At 40.8% G+C, this 20,321-nt stretch overlaps 1 protein-coding gene across 2 annotated transcripts in view; it reads left to right on the plus strand.

Annotated features, from left to right (window-relative positions):
- The first annotated feature begins 728 nt into the window (after positions 1 to 728).
- Positions 729 to 20,321, plus strand: part of rcan3 (regulator of calcineurin 3) — a 39,142-nt gene continuing 19,549 nt past the window's right edge. The window contains exons 1-2 of one of the 2 annotated variants that reach the window (XM_058615976.1): positions 729 to 878; positions 2,059 to 2,333. In XM_058615976.1, the coding sequence (XP_058471959.1) occupies positions 2,115 to 2,333 (219 nt within the window). In that variant the 5' untranslated portion in view covers positions 729 to 878; positions 2,059 to 2,114. Of the gene's footprint in view, positions 879 to 2,058; positions 2,334 to 17,008; positions 17,161 to 20,321 lie in introns of those variants that run through there. The other variant, XM_058615977.1, reaches the window with a different exon arrangement.

The raw sequence follows: 20,321 nt of genomic DNA on the forward strand, positions 1-20,321 counted from the left end.
ATTCTGATGACAAATTTAGAAAAAAAAGGTTTGTGGCTAATGTACATACAGTAAGACACATTTTTTACCTCAGCTTTAATTTGAGGGATTAAACAATAGAATCACATTTACTATTGAGGAATTATAAGCATTTTTATACATTTTATTTCAATGTTATTCAGTAGGGATTTTTTAATATAAGCTCAAAACACTTTTGACACTGCAATAAATGAAATATACACACATGTTATAGTTACATTTTTGAAATGTTCATGTTCATGTTCTCATTAAGTTTGAGTTACTAAGTACTAAGGGCCTGGTATTCAAAGGCCACCGTAGTTTGCAGTCCTCCGTCTGTTGCACTCTGCAGTCTTACCACTAGATGTCACTAATTCCTCCCCACTGGACCTTTAAGCAGCCATATTTAGTTTAACGGAACTATCCCTTTAAACCAGAGAGGCACCTCATTTTGTGTATTCAACAGGTGGATACAGTAAAAAGAGCTGCAAACCACCTGAAAATATGGAATATTTGTAAAGGTACCTACGAGTGACACAACACACCAACTGACATGGATTTCTATTATTTTATCCCCACATTACGCCTCAGCATTGCTGTTTTAATCGCCACCAACCTTGAAGCGAAGCATCCTCCCTCTCGGTGGAGCCTCATTGGTCGTGTCCAGGTCTCGTCGGTGTCTCATTGGTTTCACCTGCGGGTGGTGGCGCTGCTGGAGTAGGCTGCAGCCGTGTGTTTGAGGATATAATGACAACAAACTGCTAAACACCAGCAGAAACTCCATTAAACTGCCCGGACGTTCCTTTAAAAATCACATTAAAATACTCATTTCCGTCCGCGTGCTGTCAGTTGTTTGTGCCGCCTTCACTGACCGTAGTGAGGTGAGTCAATGTTTAGATTTGAAGCGATGCAAATACATTAAAACAGTAACTTTAACAGTATCGTTGAGCTCTGCTGTAACTCTGAGCTAACTTCAGTCGTTTTAATCCTTAATATTGAAGACATTGTTATAATTTTTCCGTCATATTTTTGTTTTCTGTCGCGCGAGTCCTCGGCGTATCACGCAGGGGTTTCTTCAATTTACACACCATGCTATAGATGTCTGTGTTTGTATTGTGTTCACACGTCATTCTTGAGATGCCATGTATTTCTTAATGCTTGAAACACGTTTGATTTTTAGGTGTTATTTTGGTCTAAATACTGACGAGCAATGGCATTTTGTCACATGCACCTCTAGATGGCGCACTATGCCCAGACTAGTACAGTGTTGTGGTCAGGCCTAAGACTGGAATTTTGTGAGACAAGCCATATTTTGATTGATAATCAATTGTGATTCATCATTTTTCTTTTAATTTATAATTTATTAGATTTTAATCATTTGGTCTTATGACTGTCAGCTATTTTGAGGGTTGATGAAAAATATGAGAGTCACTAAGAGGGTGTTTACATTTCATAAAATAAATAATTAAATGATTTTTCTAAAGTGAATATATGAAAGTTAGTTAATTGCGACAATTATAGCTTTTTTAATGATTAAGGTGAGTTGCACTTAATATAAATAATAGTAATAAAGTGAAGATACGTTTATGTATAATGTAGTTTAGCTTTGAAAATGCAAAAGCAGCAGATTTTATACATGTTGTTTATACATCTCTGCATTTTCTGCTATTTTAGTTTTAATTCGTTCTATCAGAGGTGGCTGGCTATTGGATTTATGTTGCTTAATATTGTTGTATAAATAATATCTACACCTGCTGTTGCAATAATCACTTATCAGATTTATCCACAGGCAGAAAAGTGCCTGGCTGAAATGCATTACTTTCAGCACAGATATCAACTTAGTCCTTCATATTATTTCTTATAATGTAGATTTGACTCAGAGTACATTTAGCGTTATTATGCTGTACCTTCATCAGAGTTTGTTTTGCACAAGTAATTTTACTCATAATTTATTTTACTACTTTTTGTTGAGCCAAATCTTTCACTACTCTTTTCAACCTTAGTTGTACTTTACTCCGCTAATGCACTCACCTTCTAATCTATTGGCCTCACCTTTCTCAGTCCCAGTCTCTGTGATCCCCACCTCCCTGTCAGCCATCTACCAAAAAGGCTTCAACATGCTCCGAGAGACCTGCAAGGTGTGGAGCAACGGCTCAGAGGCCTACAGCAGTGACCCTGAGGAGGAGGAGGAGGAGGAGGAGGAGGAGGAGGACATGGTGTTTGGGGACAATGATCACAATGGCGCAGTGGAGGAGATGATGGACCTGAGTGACCTCCCCACATCGCTCTTTGCCTGCAGTGTCCATGAAACTGTGTTCAATGAGGAAGTGCACAGGGTAAGTGTGTGTGTGTGTGTGCGCGTGTGCGTGTGTGTTTTGTGTGTGGGTGTTTGACTCATCCAGCTTATTGTGTCTCTGGACTCTAAGCCCAGTAGCATGTGCATGATGTCATTCACTGCTTTTGCTCCTGTCTGTCTATGTCCAGTCATTGTCTCATGCTGTATTAGTTTGGCACATGCGCACACACACACACACACACACACGCTGCATTGCATTTACCCAACATTAACCATAACAGGTTAATGCCTATCTCTAACCTAACCATGATTTAAATATTATCCCTAAACTTGACCCGTTCCTCAAAAATCCAGTTCTGTCCTATTTTGGTCGCCTCACCCTAACCTCATCCTAACCATACAACACATCTTCACCTTCACAGTTTACATAATGGGCACTCGTTTTTTACCCATAAAGAAGACAAGTCCCCATAATGTGCCTGTGTAAACTAGATTAAGGTCCCCACAACATGAGTAACACACACACACACAGCGTGAATACAGAAAAGTGGATTACAGTATCAGAATCCTGAGCCAGATTCTGAAGCCTCACATTGATCATCACTACATTTAGTGTATTATTTGTGACCACAGATGGTCAGACAGACACCTGCATTTAGAGGGCGTCTCTCTGTCACAGCTATATCAGATGTATCAGAACAGGAATACATGGCTCACTGGAGCAAAGATAATACTTTTTAATTTTCTGCCCCTGTAATAACATTATGCTGTCCTGTAATAACGCCCTCCGTCCCTCTAACTGACATGCTTCACATCTCTCTTGAAGTCTTCCATCCATCTCTCTACTGTATGTCTCTAAAGGACCCACCTCATCCCTTGCATATTCTCTCTCTCGCTCTCTCGCCAAGTGTTCTTTATTTATCCTCTCTGTGTATGTAAATGCAAAGCAGCGAGGCTAAATCTGGAGCATGCACAAAATCCCTTTAAACGAATCACTCCTGCTTTGTGAGCTCGCTGTTTGTAAGCCCACTGCTCCTAGTGGTGGAGTCCGCCCTGTTCCCTCGCTTTTCTCTTTTTTTTGCCTCCTCACTTTATTATGATTCACATTTCAGCTTTTAAGTGGAAATGCCACCCACACACCCTTCAGCTGGAGCGTGTCAATAGATTGTTCTCCGTACGGTTCAATTAAATGGGCTCAGCTAAAAATAGCCCTTTCTGACATTTATTTAAACTTTTGAGAATTAGGACAGGGCGGGACGAGGTATGAAGTTGTTTGTGAAATGTTCTGAGGCAAATTTATGTGGTTGTTTTCTTTGGGTTTGCAGCGGTGCTTGTTTGATGTGTCTTTTGCACATGTAAACTCAGTGTGTGACTTAGTCTAAGAGGCATTTCACTGCTTAAATTCAGAGTCTCCAGCCTCAGTGAAGTACAGGAACACAGCAACCTACATTTCAGTGTCTTTGGGCTCTTGGCTCTGCCCCAACACCGACATTACCTTCTGTTCCTGTTCTCGAAGGCCTGCATGCAGGAGGGCTGTTTAGAGGATGTTTTTGGAGGAGGGGCTGTCTCTTTAATCACACCGTGCCCTTTTTCTTGAGAGAGGGAGGAGCGTGTATGTGCCCCAATATAAATATATATATATATATATATATATATATATATATATAACACTTTGCAGGCCTTGAAAGCCTTTTTCTTTCTTCTTCACGCAGAAAGACCCAGTGGCACATTTAAATCTGCAGTATTTTGTTCTGCTCACTAGCTTTTTAGTAGAACGGAGTGAAGCTGTGAAAGTACTTAAGATAAGATAAGATAGTCCTTTATTAGTCCCACAGTGTTGTTACTTACTCTTTGACAGTCGGATTAATCATGTCATGTTAGCCAGAAAATACAGAAAAAGAAGTGTATTATACAGATATGATTAGACACTGTAGTGGGTGTTTCAAAGTCAAACTAAACTGAATTAAAACACCACGATGGCATTGTGGGTATGAATCTTATGTGGGAGAAAGAAACGTAATGTCCAATCCAGGTTATTGATGTTGTTGTATGTGGATTACTGTGCAAAAGCAAACAAACAAAAGAACAAAATAATCCTGTCTGCCTCTCTGGGCCACATTGAGCCTCCCAGGTGCATTCTGGTCCCTTACCAGTCATCTGATATGAATAATGTGTGAAATGAAAATCTGATTGTCATGAAAACAAGAAAACAATCCACTTAAATGACTAATAACACCATCAAACCAATATCTAAATATCAAACAAACAAATAGCTCCGACACGCCGGCCCCCAAATTGTGCATTCAGTTACAATTACTTTTAATTTTTAAAAGGAGCTATGCCCTCAGTGTGAAGCATAAAGCTGCGTGTCATGTATTAGCTTTAAGTGAATCTTTTTGTCCTTTTTTGTTCTGATGAAGCTTCAAAATAGAAGCTGGAGAAAGAGTGAATCAGTCCATGTTGTCAGACTGCTTCTTCATCACAGGCCTATTCAGAATGTCCTCAGTGAGGCTTGGAGATGCACAAAACTCATAGCTCATACAGAAACATGAATTGGTCCCCGGGACACCCAGGAAATTAGTGTAAACTGTACAGTCACTCTTCATTCAGAAAAGGTTTGTTTTTCTTTTTCTTTTTCTAAAATTGATTTTTATCTCTACTGTAAAAAATAGACTTATGTAAAAAAAAAAAAAAAAAGAGCACACACTAAAATAGAAAAATAGAAAAATAGAAAAGATTCTTAGGGGAGCTTGAATTCAAACTGTGAGGAGATGTCACCACACTCTAGCGGCAGCTTTCTTACTTCCAGTATTTTTTCTGATTCATCTATAATAAACAGCGCGTCACGAAGCCTCTCCTGTTGCATTAGAAATGGAAAAGAAAATCTAGAATACATCCAACAGAATAACAAACAGCACACTGGATACATTATTTATGTGTTTCCATTTGTAAATCTGATTTCTAGGTTCTAGTTGTTGCTCTTTAATATGTATCCATTTGTTTTTATTTATTAAGCATTAAGGTTAAGGATACATGCAGTTGTTTATTTAGGAAAATTAATAATTATAAGCGAAGTAATCTAAAATAAGCGGGGTGTGTATCGTCAATGAGATCAGTAGTGTAAGTGAGTGTCAGCAAACATACTAAAAATGCTACTGCACCTGAAAGACAACACACACTCGGAGAGGGTCGCCACTGTCCCCAAGGAAGTTTAATATATGTTTATAAAGAAAATGACCTTTCACAAACACTGCATTGCGCGTGATCTTTACTGTTTCGTACTCGTAATGTTAAAATGCTGAGTCACTGATAAACTTGCTCTGAGTGGGTTTGACTGTGTGGCCTGAGTTACCAACAGGATTAACAACATTGCATATAGTGAATGTAGCTGCGGCCAGTGATTCCTCAAAGGTAGACATGATTCATTAGTTTCCACAGGACACCAGCACGTGCAAGAATTACTCACAGGTGTGTGTGTGTGTAACAAGGCAAAGTGGTTTTTGTGCTTGTCAAGCTAAAGGTCAGAGGAGCCATTATAAATTGTCCCTCATAGTACCCGGTGTATATCAGGCCTAATCAGCACAGAGAAACACTTTAACTGCTGTCAAAACCGTCTTCTCTGCGGTGCAATCAAACAAACACCATCTACAGGTTCAAGACGACACCAAACAAAATGATTTTTATCCTAACGGGAAACAAGCTCCCTTCTGTCCACGCACACCAGACATTTATTTTCATAAACAGAGCTCTAATAATCCCTCAGGACACCACCTTCACCAAATGACTGACAGATAAACATGAGTAATAACTTCTATCAGGTAAATATAAAGTGGAGCATTTAGCATTAAAGAAAACTGACACTTTTACTTAAGTTAAAAAGACACCTAGTGTCCCCCAGGTCATTTGAGTTTGAGGCCCCTGCTCTAACCCAATAAAATGTCGGTACTTGTAACAATGACTACGACAAAATTGTGCCACTTAGTTGATTACTAACACATTTGAACTTAGTGATGGAGGCAGCAGTGGATCAACAGACATAGATTTTATTTGGCGAGCCTTTTGTGAAGTGGCTTAAATTGTTTTGGGGGGTTTTATCCATTGTTTCCCAACTGGCAGCAAGTGCGTGCAAGTGCCCCCCTTTCTTAGGCTGGTTCCCGCTAGTGGGCTTTATGTTGATTGTCGTTTTAGTCAGTCTTCCTTCTTCTTATGAACGATAGGTGATGAGTTGATGATGTAGGAAGAAACCCCACTGATGCAGGACTCCAGCTAGACAGAATGTGTTCCTGCCGAATCTCCCAACAGTTCTGCCCCAGAAAAGCGAAACTTACCATATATAGATTATCTAGCATTTTCATTGTAGGCATCACATGTTCCGACCCTCGCCTTTCGCCCGTTTCCATGGTGCAACGTACTTGAAAAACAAGTCGGGTCCGGATATACCATACTGTCCCATGATCTACAAAGTTTGGACAATATCACCATTTAGTCCAACAAGAGACATCTATACTTAACACACCATATGCAGGACAGACCCTCAAGCTTCCTGTCCTATACAGGATGCCTATTGTAAAGCGTATGGTCTGACTTGTCATGTGTCCAAGAGACCCTCTTGTCTCGTGTTTACTTATTAATGTCAACCACTAATACATTTAAGGATAAAACATTAGCTGTGTTAATGTGTTCTTCTAAGTTCATATACTTCATGATGTTAATTGCTAAATATCAGTACCACATACAGCACATACAGTAGACTGTCTTGTGAGTGTTGAAGTCCACTTTTGTGGTTTTTGTTCACTTCTGTTAGGTGACCATAACAACTGGCCTTAGGTGAAAATAACAACCTGAAACTGGGTCAGGGGGGTGATTGACCTGCTTTGTTTAACACAACATCTCCACACAGTTATCCAGCATACAGAGGTGAAATACCTGATTTTTTTTTCCCCCACCAGTTAGTCTGAACCGAAGAGGCCTCTTGGATGAGAGGTGAAACATCTCCTGGAGGTACAGTGATACAGGGAAGACAGTGGGTTGCAGGCCTAAGTCATTCTTCAATGTTTGTTTTCTTATAACATATGTCTCTACAATCGTCACCTGCTGCTGTTCGGTAAAGGAGCAGTCTGCTGTTTTTGGCTGCTACACTGCATGGGCCTTGTTAGTGATATGTTTGCATGTGTCTGGGCTGCAGACTATTTTTGGGTGCGTATCTCGCGGGGGTGAACGTGGGAGAGCGGGGGACTTGGCAGGCTGAAGGTCAGACATGATGCAATGCAGAGTGAGAAAGTGCTGCTGGCCTCCTGCTCCCACTGCAGCCTGGATATCGTCACTCTACTACTCTGACCAGGGCAGGGTCATCTTCCCAACCTGCTTTGTTTGTTTAGCTTTTTATTAATCAAGCAGTAGGAAACCAAGAAATGTTTGGCTAAATTGATTTGTTAAGTTATTTAGAGCTGCAACAAACGATTATTTTCATAATCAATTAATCGTTTAACCATAAAATATCAGGAAATCTTAAAAAACGTTGATTGGTGTTTGTCAAACCTGGAAAGGATGATGTTCTCAAATGTCTTATTTTGTCCACAAACCAAAATGATTGACTTTTAATGATTTATTTGTAATCCAGAGCAAAGAAATGAAGAAAAGACTCACATTTAAGAAGCTTAAACAATCGGAAATCTCGTTTTAATCATGAAAAAAGCTTCGGACCGATTAACCGATTATCAAAATCTCCTCTCCTTATGCTCCAAAACCTGACCGATGGTTTTCCACTCCATTTTAAACGGGCACTCAAATGGACAAATGGTGACATCACAAAAAGACCTCAATACCATTGTAAACGGTAGACTAACTAACTAAACACATTTCCATGACTGTTTGCCTTTTGCCTCTAACTGACAAACATGATAATACTGTTTTTTGGACACATGCTGTGAACAAAATAAATAAAACATCACCTCAGCATCCCCGGCTGCCTGCTGTTGTTTGATATCAACTGATAGAGATTCAGTGTCATTCCTGCCACTCCATATTATCGTTTTTTTCTGCTAACACGTGGCATGAAACACGGCCAAGTATAATCAGGTTTTCATATGTCACCGTAGGAAAATCACAAATGTCATTCAGCTGCCCCAGTTTCAGGATGTTGCTATTGTTTATGCTCGTTATTGGTCATTTGAAATGTTCACAGACATCAGCCTTGGTTTGAGCCTGGTGTAAACATGGGTCTCGAGTGATGCACATATGCACAGCTCTGAGTTTGTTATTCCAAACCTGGCATTAGAATGGATCCCCACACGTTTCCTGTGATCTCTTCCTCGCTCAATATGCAGATACACATGATGTGCATCATTTCTGTTCACACTGATCACGTAAATGATGTCTGTATGTGTGTTTGGATCACGGTAAAAAGGACGCAGAGGCTTAGTTGGAGGCACCGAGGGAATTGATACATTACATGGCACTCTACCAGAAAGTTAGTTTACACATTTTACCCGGTAGTAACTGTGTGGTACTAACTTTGGTCTCGTCAGTCTTATATCTTCTGCAGCCCATGAATGTTTGGAGAAGATTAGGCACAAACACCCTTATTTAAATGGAAGTCTATGGGAAAATGAGCCTACTCTTAACTTGATTTACATCAGTAAATATTTTTTATAATTAATTATAAATCATTTCAGTTGCTAGTTTCATGCCTCCTTCAACAGAATGTGTACAATTTTATAAATCCATTCCCGATCCATTTTATTGGCTATATTTGCATGTTACTATTTGATTTTATTCACCTGCGTGGTTTAGTTTTATTGTAAAGCACCTCAAAATTCTTATTCTCATTTTTATTACAAGCAGTGCTCATGACATGAAGGACATTACACATTATGCAGCCAGGGTATAATCCCATTTAAGCCCAATAAAATATCACTTAAATGAGTTAATGTGATTTTATTACCTTGCTGATTTTCATGAAATGACCTCATGCAGCTAATCTAGTGGAGTTACATAATTCTATGATGTCATGCTACTGACAAATCTATATTCTCATCATGATGAAATTGTTTTCTTATTTCAAGTTTTAAGGAAAGAGTGTTACTCGTTCTACGTCGAGCTCCTGTGATGTTATTTAAATCAAGATTATTTCCTGGTTCAGTCTAAAGAAAGTATGTGTACAGACTCATGTGGATTGACGTCTAACTGCAATGATGCAGTCCATGAAATAGACAGTGTTTGTGTGGATAATCGCTTTGAGGCAGGGATGTGTTAAATTAAGACGCTGAAATGAGTCCACAGGATAGTTAAGCTGATTGCAAGACATAAATAAAAAGGAGTCTATTTTTGATTCCCTCCTTTGTTCAGCCATGTTCTTCTTGGACTTGGAAATGCCTGGACTGTGGACTTTGCGTCTTGTTGTTGTGTTAATTTCTCTCAGGAGTCATTAAGTGACACTTTTCTCTGTTGCATATTAATGAGGGTATATTCATGGCATATGCACTATATACTCAACTTAATGGTACCTGCCTGGGATTTGTGCACCAGAGGAACAGTGGAGAAATGTCTGTTTTTTTGTTCTTTTCCTTTAGTATAGGACAAAGTTTGCCGCGTCATTGCACCACCTTCGGCAGCTGTGCCACAGGGATCTAATGAGTGCTGGTCCTGTCATCAAACCAGTGTATAGCATATTTTCCCCTTGATTTCCCCCTGCTGAAAATAGCACCCACTTCACTGTGTTGTCTTTGAAGCTCAGAGAACGCCCGGGGTTCTCTGCTGTTTCTTTGTCATGTCTGGTTTTTGAGCAGCATTAGGGATGAATGTGGATCAGAGAGTCCACCTCGCCCATCCAAAGATTTGACCTGATTTCAAAGTGAAGCATCAGCGGGCACCATTTGCACGTGTCGCTCTGCTCTTCCTCCTCCTCGTCCTCTGTCTCCAACCCCGCTCACACAGCTGTATATGGCAGCTCATCCTAAGCTGCTGGACTTGGTTAAAATACTGAACAGCTGCTGGTGGCCCACCAGATGTGGGCTGTGAACCAAAAATATAACGCTGCTGCTGTGTGGACGGCGTCTGTGGTGCTGTTTGTGAAAGCTGTACATAAAGCAGCGTGTCTAATCGTATTTATTTACTTAAGAATTTGCACATTCACGCCATTAATGGGTTTTCTAAAGCACAGATTTCCCATCATGCCCCGACAAAATATCACCAAATAAATAACAAACAGCCACTAGTCCTTTTATTTCAGTTAGTTATAGAGCTGCAACTAATGATTATTTTCATAATCGATTAATCTGTCGATTATTTTCTCGATTAATCGTTTGGTCTATAAAATATCAGAAAACCTTCAAAAATGTTGATGATGTTCTCAAATGTCTTGTTTTGTCCACAAACCAAAATGGTTAATTTTTAATGATTAATTTGTTATCCAGAGCAAAGAAATGAGGAAAATACTCCCATTTAAGAAGCTTAAACAATCGGAAATCTTGTTTTAATCATGAAAAAAGTTTCAAACCGATTAATCGATTATCAAAATAGTAATACTAAGTAGAAATAGAAAGCTAATTTCTGAGATGACCTCATCTCATGTATTTCAGACATTGCTTTGTGTATTTCAAACCAAGTAGTGGAAACCCGTATTGAACTGGAAGCGTTAAGTGATTCCTTTTCTTTCTCAATTAAATAAACTGAAATATTTGACAGCGCGGCTATGCTTGGAAACTCACCGGACTCTGTTGCACGTTGCATCAGCTGTGGTGAATATTCTCGTGGTGCGCCAGTTTCATTTACTCACACCCCTCAAGACTATGATGGCCATCGGAAGCCAGCTTCCTTCAAGCAATGTCCACAACTCGGAGACGTTCTTGCTGATTGCAAGACAAATTCCTGTTGTGAAGCCTTCATGAGGTTCATGATTTGACCAGCCCCACGTCAGTGTTTGAAACTGGAAGTTCACAGATGGTCACCTGCAACCAGGCACCTATTGGATGCTGACAATCACTCATATGTGCCTCTGCTTTACTATTTTACGAGTCTATTGTCCTCTCAATGGGAACATCATTTACAGAACTAGAATTAGGATCATTTTCCCATTTACTTCCATTTAATATAGTGCCTGGAATTATGCCCTGACATGCCGTGTTCTTTATTAAATCAGAGAACGTCCCCTATACTGATATACTGCAATAGTTTTGGCAGATTAGTCTCTATTCATGTTGCAAAGTAATAGTCAAAGCATCAGAGTTATAGTTTGTGGCATAGAGGCTAATTCTGTTAGGGAATGGAGTTACAGTCCTCAGGGAGTCGTCTGTCTATTAATTTAAGCTCGATTGCTAGAAGTCATGTAAAACTAAAACGCTGATGACATTTTTCTCAGCGCAGCGAGAGCGTTTGCTCTCCCTCCCTCACATTTTCATGTGAACTCGTCGACTGGGCTGAAAACAAACAAAATCACAGGGGCTTCTTGTGCTGATGGTGTCCGCTCATGATCAGCTCTTCATGCTCAGGTATTCACGCTGTCCTATGCGCCCGACATGATCTCTCTTCCCATGCGTCTCATCCCTCTTTTCCCTACTCCTATTCCCTCTACATGTTTCTCTGTTCCCCTCGCTGCTCTTTCTCACCTCTGCAGATCTGTCCCTCTGCCCTCTAGACACTCTTTTTTTATCCATCCATCCACCCCTCTGTCTCTCCCCGGTTCTCTGTGCATGTACTTGGCTGCATGCTTTATAAATAGCTTGGCCCAGATTACAGCAGCTGCATTGGCACTGGCATGATGTGTTGGTTTGCCTGGGCCAAGTAAGGTAGCCTGGCATAGTGTGTGTTTTATACTGTATCTTTTGTGAGTACAAAAGAAAACGTACAAGCCTATCTTTGTGGGGACGTCGCGTGTGGTCCCCACAACTTTTGGGGAGTCGGGGTGTCAGCCGGTTGGAGGGTCACCAGTGCGTGTTGGGTCTGTGTGATGTGCGTGGAAGCATACCAGGGCCTTTAGGGTTAGGAGAAGGGATTAAGAAATGTGTTATGTCTTATGATGTTTCCTCACTAAGGTGTAAAAACATACCTTAGAGTGTGTGTTCCTTATCTACATCGACAGCGGAGCTCTTGAGCTTTAATACAGTCATTACTTTCATTCGTCTGTTAAGGAATATCATCCAACGTGCTGAATTTCATTCATTGTTGATATTCAAATCGTTTGGTTGTGCCGTGCGTGTGCCGACGGTGAGCATGCGCAAACGAGCCCAGCGAGATGATCTACTGCCCTGATTTCCTCGCCCCGCTCTCCTGCAGAGCTCCCCTTCAGAATACAAATTCTGCTCGTCAGTGAGTCTGAGACACGGAGCTTGTCTGCTGCCTCCTCCTCCTCTTCCTCAGTACATCATGCACCTCGAACGCCGCAATAACGACGTTTCTGCCAAAGCTGTGTGGCATTATTAGTGAGGGCAGTTGCACATGAAGATACATGAGTTGAACAGAAAAGGTGTTCTAAATCATCTCTCATTATCACAGTTAGAAACCACAGTTTTCCAGTCTTACATTTTGAACAGTCATAATCATAGTCATGAGCAGTTGCTCTTCTTCAGTATCTCATTTCAAAGGGATAAAAAAAAAGAAAAAGAAAAAAGTGTTTGAGCTGCACAGAGTCTTGTGCAAGTCCTGTTGACTGTGATCTTAGAGATGGAATTGTGAATGGGAAGAGAATATTGAATGAGGAAGAGGAGAGCTGCAGAATGAAGCCGGAGAGAAGGAAAAGTGCTTCATCATCCACAGCAAACCGTCGACTGCGACAGGAGATAAAAATGTGTCTCATCGACACCGTTTATCCTTAACTTAGCAATTCCAATCATTTGTACTTGTTATTTATGAATCGATGATTAGCTTCTTTTTTTAAATAACCTTTAGCTTAAATTATAGTGCATAAATTCCACAGTCAAACAATTGTCATATTAGTTTTCACAATGTCGATTGAGCCTCTCGAGTCACCTGATGATATTCCCATACTGCATACAGGAAGTGATTTTTACATATAAAGACAAATGGAGCAACGGAGGCAACCTCGTGTTAGTCAATCACCATTATTTGTGTCAAAATTGAAACACAATCATTTCAAACGATTACTCATTGACTTGAACAAATTAATGAACTTTTTAATTGAACTTTTTACCTTTTAATGAACTTTTTGAATTTACCTTGAAATACCTGTACATTATTATATACATCTTTACTCAAGGTCTCTGTTTAACCCAGGGATTCCACTAAATGCCTGGGACAAAAAAATCAAACACCATTACGTCATCAAAAGTGTTTTTTTCAGAATAAAAGCCCCCATTTTGTCATGTTTTTCAATGGTTTTGTTTCTGTAATCATTTAGGGCCATCATCATAATTGAAACACTGGTGACACACTGTCCCTCAGTCAGGCCTGATAGTATTGCTTGACAGGGCCCGTTTTCAGATGAAGGACATATAATGCTTCTTACTACCAACACGACCACAGATGAGTGCTGCTTTTGGTTTTTGAGTAACAACAAAAGAGGACAGTCTCTGCTGTGCCCTCAAAGTGTGGTTTCAGTATAAACTGCATCCTTTTTTCAAAATTCTTTATGCATCTGCAAAGTATTTGCTCAAATTGAACAGGACCATGTGAGTTTCTATCATCCAGCTGTTGGCTCAAGGCTTTTTGAACAGGAGCAACTCAAAGGAGACAACGCATAAATAAATGATCACAACCTTTTGGCAAGCAAAGACTACATTAGATCTCAGAAAACAGAGTGGGTTTAGAAGAAAAGTCAACACAGGCACGCCAGTTTATCGCCTCTGAGCTTCTGATTAATGAGCAGTGTGGGGGATTTTTGAAATAATATCTGAAGCTGTCAAGTAACAGCTTCTGTAGTGCCGGCTGTTACGGCTGTCGTGACTTGAAGGAATAAAAAAAATCGCAGCAGATGAAGCAGCTGACGATGCTGTTCAGGCCGAGGCCACCGTGCTTCAGCATCTGATTTGTGACATTTCTGGCATTCAGTGACAGATTGTTCCAGACTGGATAAGTGACTGATGCCGTCTATAGCTGGAGGAATGTCACAGTCATCCTTGCATATCTTCCTCAATCTCTCCATCTGCAAAGCGTGGACAATGCCTTACAAGTGGACATAAATAGCCCTCACCGCCTCAAGCCTTAATATTAATGGCTTATAGGGGACTTAGCTGTCTCGGCTGGCCTGGCAATTACTATTATGAAATGGAGGGGAGAGAGCGAGAGAAGGAGAGGGTGAACGAGATGATGGGGGGGAGACATGGTTTGTTGAAAATTATGCAATGACTTCATGTTTGTGAGTGATGAGTTTTTTTTGTATGATTAACTTGCACAGTGGTAGCAGTGGTTAATGTGTCCTTATCAGCTAGTGAGTAATAATGAGCCGTGATACCCTTAATCCATTACAACTTAAATGAGCTTATTTTACAGTTTTCTTAGCCGACTCTTATCAACGAAATCAACAAGGCAGCTGCATCTGTTAACAACCGTCACCGTATAACCGTGTTGTTTGTCTCTGTCTAATGCCTATGAAGCCACAGTCTGTTTCATCTGAAGGCAGCATTGACTCCAGAGTAGGTAGATGAAAAACAGGGTTATGCTATATGATGTCATGACAGGAAAAAGAAGTGCAGTTTTTCGCATGTTCGACACACAGTTTCAATTCATAACATAAAGTACAAAAAAAACATGTTCAAGATTTTGTACAGTCAGCTCGGTGAATGGTAGCACTTATTCGCTGTAGTGCTGTATTTTAGAGCGTGTTCTTCCGCTGCTTCTTTTGTGGCCCGACGACGCCTTGCAGGATTTTTAAAGACATTTAAGGCACATCCACTTGAGAAGTCATTTGGTCAGAGAGAAGTCACGTATACATTAGATCTCTATGTTGCATTTGTGCTCGGCCGCCTAACTCTTAAAGGTGAATGCTTGTCTCGCACATATAGGTTAGTTATGGAGGTCTACTTACATATATGAACTTGTTTTCATGGTTAAAAACCTCCTAGTCGCTGCAAACTAGCCGATCAAAATATCAAAAAAAGACCAAAATCACACCCCCAGAACGTGGACTGTGTTGTGATTGGCCAGCCAACGAGAGCTTTCCCACTGTCCTGTGATTGGCCAGGTACCTGGAAGTGACTTAATTGGTAGGCCAGCTCTCAGATACACAGCTCCCCCTCTGGCACGGTGGATGCTCTGCATCTCAGCAGCTACAACGAGAGTAGTTCTTCTTCTTCTGCGGTTGAACGTACGCAACCGGATGTGCCCGGACTAGTGCCCGCACCAGGAGGCGCTACGGTGGTGAGAGGAGTGGTGAGGTTTTCCGATGACATCATCAGCAAAGGGAAGTGCCGATCCGTTTCGCAGAGCCCAGGAAAACAATACAACACTATTTTCTCAGCTGTGGCTGAACTGTTTGTTCTGAAACTTTAGGGTTTCATAAACGAGGTAATGACGCAGATACACACACAAACGCAGCGTTAATTGGAGCTTCCGGTCTATGTCGCCTTTAAACCTACGGTAACCTAGAATTAAGGAGCACTAAAACTAAACATTAGAAAATTAGGTATGAAAAAATGAACACATTACATAGCAGAAATTGAATTATTGAATTATACCACCACTAGGCAACAGAGAGGTCCTTTTATACCATAAAAATGTTGCATTAAGGAACCATGTGTAACATTAAGGAGAGATTGTTGGCAGAAATTGAATATACTACTATAATATAGGGATGCACAATATTATCGGCACCATAATAGTATATAAACGATATGACTAATGACTACAACATTAGGCTAAATAGGCATCCCTAACTATGATAAGAAGATCTCTACGTCTATAATCACTTTAAAGTAAAAAAACAAAACTTTTTCCATAGTGTTAGAGAAAGACTTGTACATGTGTTGTAGGTAAAAAGGGCCTTGCTTTGCAGAGCCTGTTTTTTGAGTTTGAAGCAGAAGCTTATTATTGAACATCCTTGAAGTCCACCGTAACTAGCTCCCAGCACGTTGGAAAGAAAGGGGTGCGTTGATGTAGATGTCCTACATTTGTCAGTATATGTGCTCTCACCATTATATGTCACTCATAATCATATGACCACCTGTCTCCACACTTTAAATCATCTCAGTATGACAATATAGTCCTATAGGATGATGATGATGTTATGTCTCCATCCCCTCTCTGTGGTGTCTATGGGCTCTGTTGGAAGACATGTTTTTATAGAGCTGATATTGAGATGATTTATTGTTGCCTAATGCACACAGAGTTTGTCAGATTAAATTAATTTCGGTTTGGTTTGTGACACATTTATTCACCACCATGCAGCAGCTCTGTGAGCACCAAACACACACACACACACACGGACAAAATAACGCAATAAGAAGCGGTGTAGACCGGACCGTGAATTCTGCAGTGCCCACCCCCTGCATATGGTTCGTCAGCCAGTGTAGTGGCGTAAAACACGACAAACGTGGGGATGATGATGACGTCAATGTGGAGCCGGTGGAGGGCAGGAGTGAGAGAGAGAGAGAGAGAGAGAGACTTGGTGCAGCAGCATCACTGTGAGCAGCGCGTCAGTGCAGTGCAGAGTCCGGCAGCAGCTCTCCCTCCTCCCGCAGCCAAACGCAAAACAGTCCGCTGGACTTAACCCCACAACTTTGTCGAGGAACCACTGGCCCGACTCGTTTCTCTGCGGCAAGAGCAAAACAAAGACTTTTATTCTTATTTTATTTTTATTTATTTTTTTCTCCCTGCAACCACTTAAGGGAATGCCATCGATAAATATGAAGCTGGAGATGGTGACCATCATCGCCTGCGAAGTGGACACTGAAGTGTTTACGTCAGACAAAATGCAGGTAACGGCGTTTTCACCTGACACGCACGCTGCGCCTGCGGCTCATCCTCCTCCTCCTCATCGTTATCTCGTTCACCCTTGTTGCCTGGTTGTTCAGCAGTTTGACTCTCTCTCTGTGGAAGTGCATGCACGTCATGACGTTGAATGCACCGCTCTCTCTTCCTCTCTCTCTGGCGTGGATTTTTATCAATGGGAGCCGCAGCCTCATCAAAATGCGCGCATCACTCTCGCGCCGCGTGCGCACGGACAGGGGATTGACGCTGTGTATATATTAACTGCATGGGTGAGACGAGGCAGACGCAATGCTGAAACACGCATATAATGCGCCAATTGTTGTGTCATTATATAAGTTTTCATATCGCGAGGTCTTGGAGATGACGCGCAGGTTGAGCGCGGAGGGTGTGATGAATTGTCCATGCCAGGCACATGCTGGGGAAGAATAAGTGAGCTATAGAGGGGTTTTTTTTTTAGTCGCAGTGGTGATCCGAGCTTCTCTGTTCCTCTGCTCTCACCTCATCCCAACAGTAACACTGCAGGTGCTCCGCCACTGCAACAGCCACAACCAAAACATTAACAAAAAAAAAATCTGATTTCACTAAAAATGTCCAGTTAATGTGACACAATGTAGGGTTTTGTTCTGGTAATGTGTATTTACAAGTAATACAAGTCAGTAGCCTTGGTTCTCAAACTGTGGTACATGTACCATCAGTGGTACGTGAGCTTCCTCTGGTGGTACTTGGAGGAAAATCACGAATACAGTTCTACTGTATAAACCAGGGTATGTAATCGGAGTGGAGCTGAGGAAGTTTGACCGGAGAGTCAAAAATGAAACAAATAACAACAATTTTATTACTAATTAGTCACTGCATCTCTCGCTCCATCTTAATCTAATGTCACTCTACCAGTGTGTGAAGTATATGTGAGGATGAGCGCGTGAATGACCTTATTGGGAATAAAATCTGCATCCTGTGAAAAGTCCATAGCTGACGTCGTTCAGTCTATTGACACCTCTGTATTTTAACGTTGTTGATAAAGGTGTTATATTATCTCATGTATTATCTACTTTATGGTATTAGGGGTGGGTCAAAATATCAATTCTGTGATATATCAATGTCCCTTCCTCGTGTAATACGATATGCCAGGGCAAATATTGATATGTTAATTAGTTAATTAATTAAGGCGCTCGAAAAGTAAACAGTCACTGCCAGTTTCGCTCACTGTGTGTCGCTTTGTTTGCGACAAAGTTTGCGACACTTTTAATTTTCATGTGCAATGTCTCGTCACAATGACAACAAAGTTTCTGATTCTGATTTTAATGCTAAACTACTTTAGTGTAGATTAGAGGTTTTCAATTTTGTGTCAGCCAAGAATAATTTTATGACAATTTGTTCAATTATAGAGCAGTCTACTTCGTAAATAAGAAATATAGGCCTATATACACTTCATTAGGTATTATTTGTACCCACTATTGTAGCCCGATGTGTGGTTTGATGTGTGTTCATCGATGGTGTTCTTTGTTCCTTGGTTGTAATGCGAGGTTATTAGAGTTACTGTCGCCTTTCCATCATTTTGAAATAGACTGGCATCGACATTTTTACCCAGAAAACTGCCATCCACTATTATATTTTCTCTTTTTTGAGACCATTCTCAGCTGTTTCTGGAAAAACAACACATTCTGAACCTCAGCATGTTGTCTTGACCATGTCTACATGCCTTAACAATGCATGTCATGTGACTGACTGCTGTGTATATCATGGTAATTTTAAGGAATGAATCTAGAAACTATTTATGGAAGCCCTATGGTGTCCTCGGATCCCCATTTAAGAACAACATGTGTACGTAATCCAGCTGTTATCATCTGGAGGCTTGTTATTGATGCCATGTTGAATAAAAAAAATATTCTGGGTTCTTTAAAATTCATTACAAATGGACTTGAGTGCATATACATTACTGTGTAAAAGTCCTATTTCACCATGTGTTTAACAATAGTATAATGACCTTACAGTTTAGGTATTTACCTAAACTGTAAGGTAAGTTTAGAAGACATAAGGTAACGATCTTCTTCTTCTATTACTTTAGTAAAACACATTCAGTGTGGATGTAGTGTCAAGTATTTAGTGTGACCCACCCTGACACTTGGACGATGGCACGACCCTGGCTCCCTGAAACCTGGAGTGGAACCTTAATTAATGGTTTTAGAGGTGTCAGACAAACGCTCCCCAGGTCATCTGAGTCTGACACCCCTGTGTTAGAGCATTACAAGAGATTTTTTACACAGTACTGTAGGTAATTGTAAACTCTTAACACAAACATTCCGTACAGTAATATTTATCTGATGTGTCACACATTGCAGGTATTTGTATGTGCCGCCTGTCAGTCTCAATGCACGGAAACAGTCCCTCTTGTATCTGTTCCAAAGTGAGCCGTCGGGACCCCACCTTTGGCACTGCACCGTGCCAGTTTTAGGGCTTAAAAGGGCACACAGATGGTCTGCCAACGCAGCGCTCGGCCAATAAACCCTTTGGAAATTCCACGTCAAAGTATATCCCCTCACCTGTTCGTCTGCTTTGACTGGTCACCGAAAGAGAAGAAGGAAAGCATGTGATTGTGCAGGCTCAGGCTTGAGCGCTTATTGGGATCATAGGAACACAAAGTTGATCACGAGCACACAGCGAAGATGGTGGTGCTACTCTTTGCACTCATCAGTGTGAATGTGCTTTGCTGTGATGAAAACTGAATTCAGCTATTTCTTACTCCCTACAGACACTTGCTCAGCCTTATCTGATCACTTTTTACAGGGATACCGGGTTTTGCATTGTAAGGAGTGATTGTGTGTTTATATGTAGTTTAATGTCACTGAAAATGAATTCTGCACTTGTGGATACACAAACAATACATGTCAGCCACTGAAACACACTGTTGTCTTCTGCTGCTGCTGCTGCTGCTGCGTTTGCCCTCAACGTTCATGACCATTTTTATTCATTTCAGATCAGCCAAAGTGAAAGATGCTGTAATTATAGGATATTGGTCCAAGGTACTGAGAGTTGAAGGAAAATAAGTGAAGGTCGATGTGTTGATTGCACAGCTTTTCTGCTGACGTCTTGTCCCGACTATGATATATACTGCATGTGTCTTTTAATTTACCACAGGAAACTTTAATGC

Source organism: Solea solea, chromosome 18 (assembly GCF_958295425.1).
Source record: "Solea solea chromosome 18, fSolSol10.1, whole genome shotgun sequence".
Lineage (NCBI taxonomy): Eukaryota > Metazoa > Chordata > Actinopteri > Pleuronectiformes > Soleidae > Solea > Solea solea.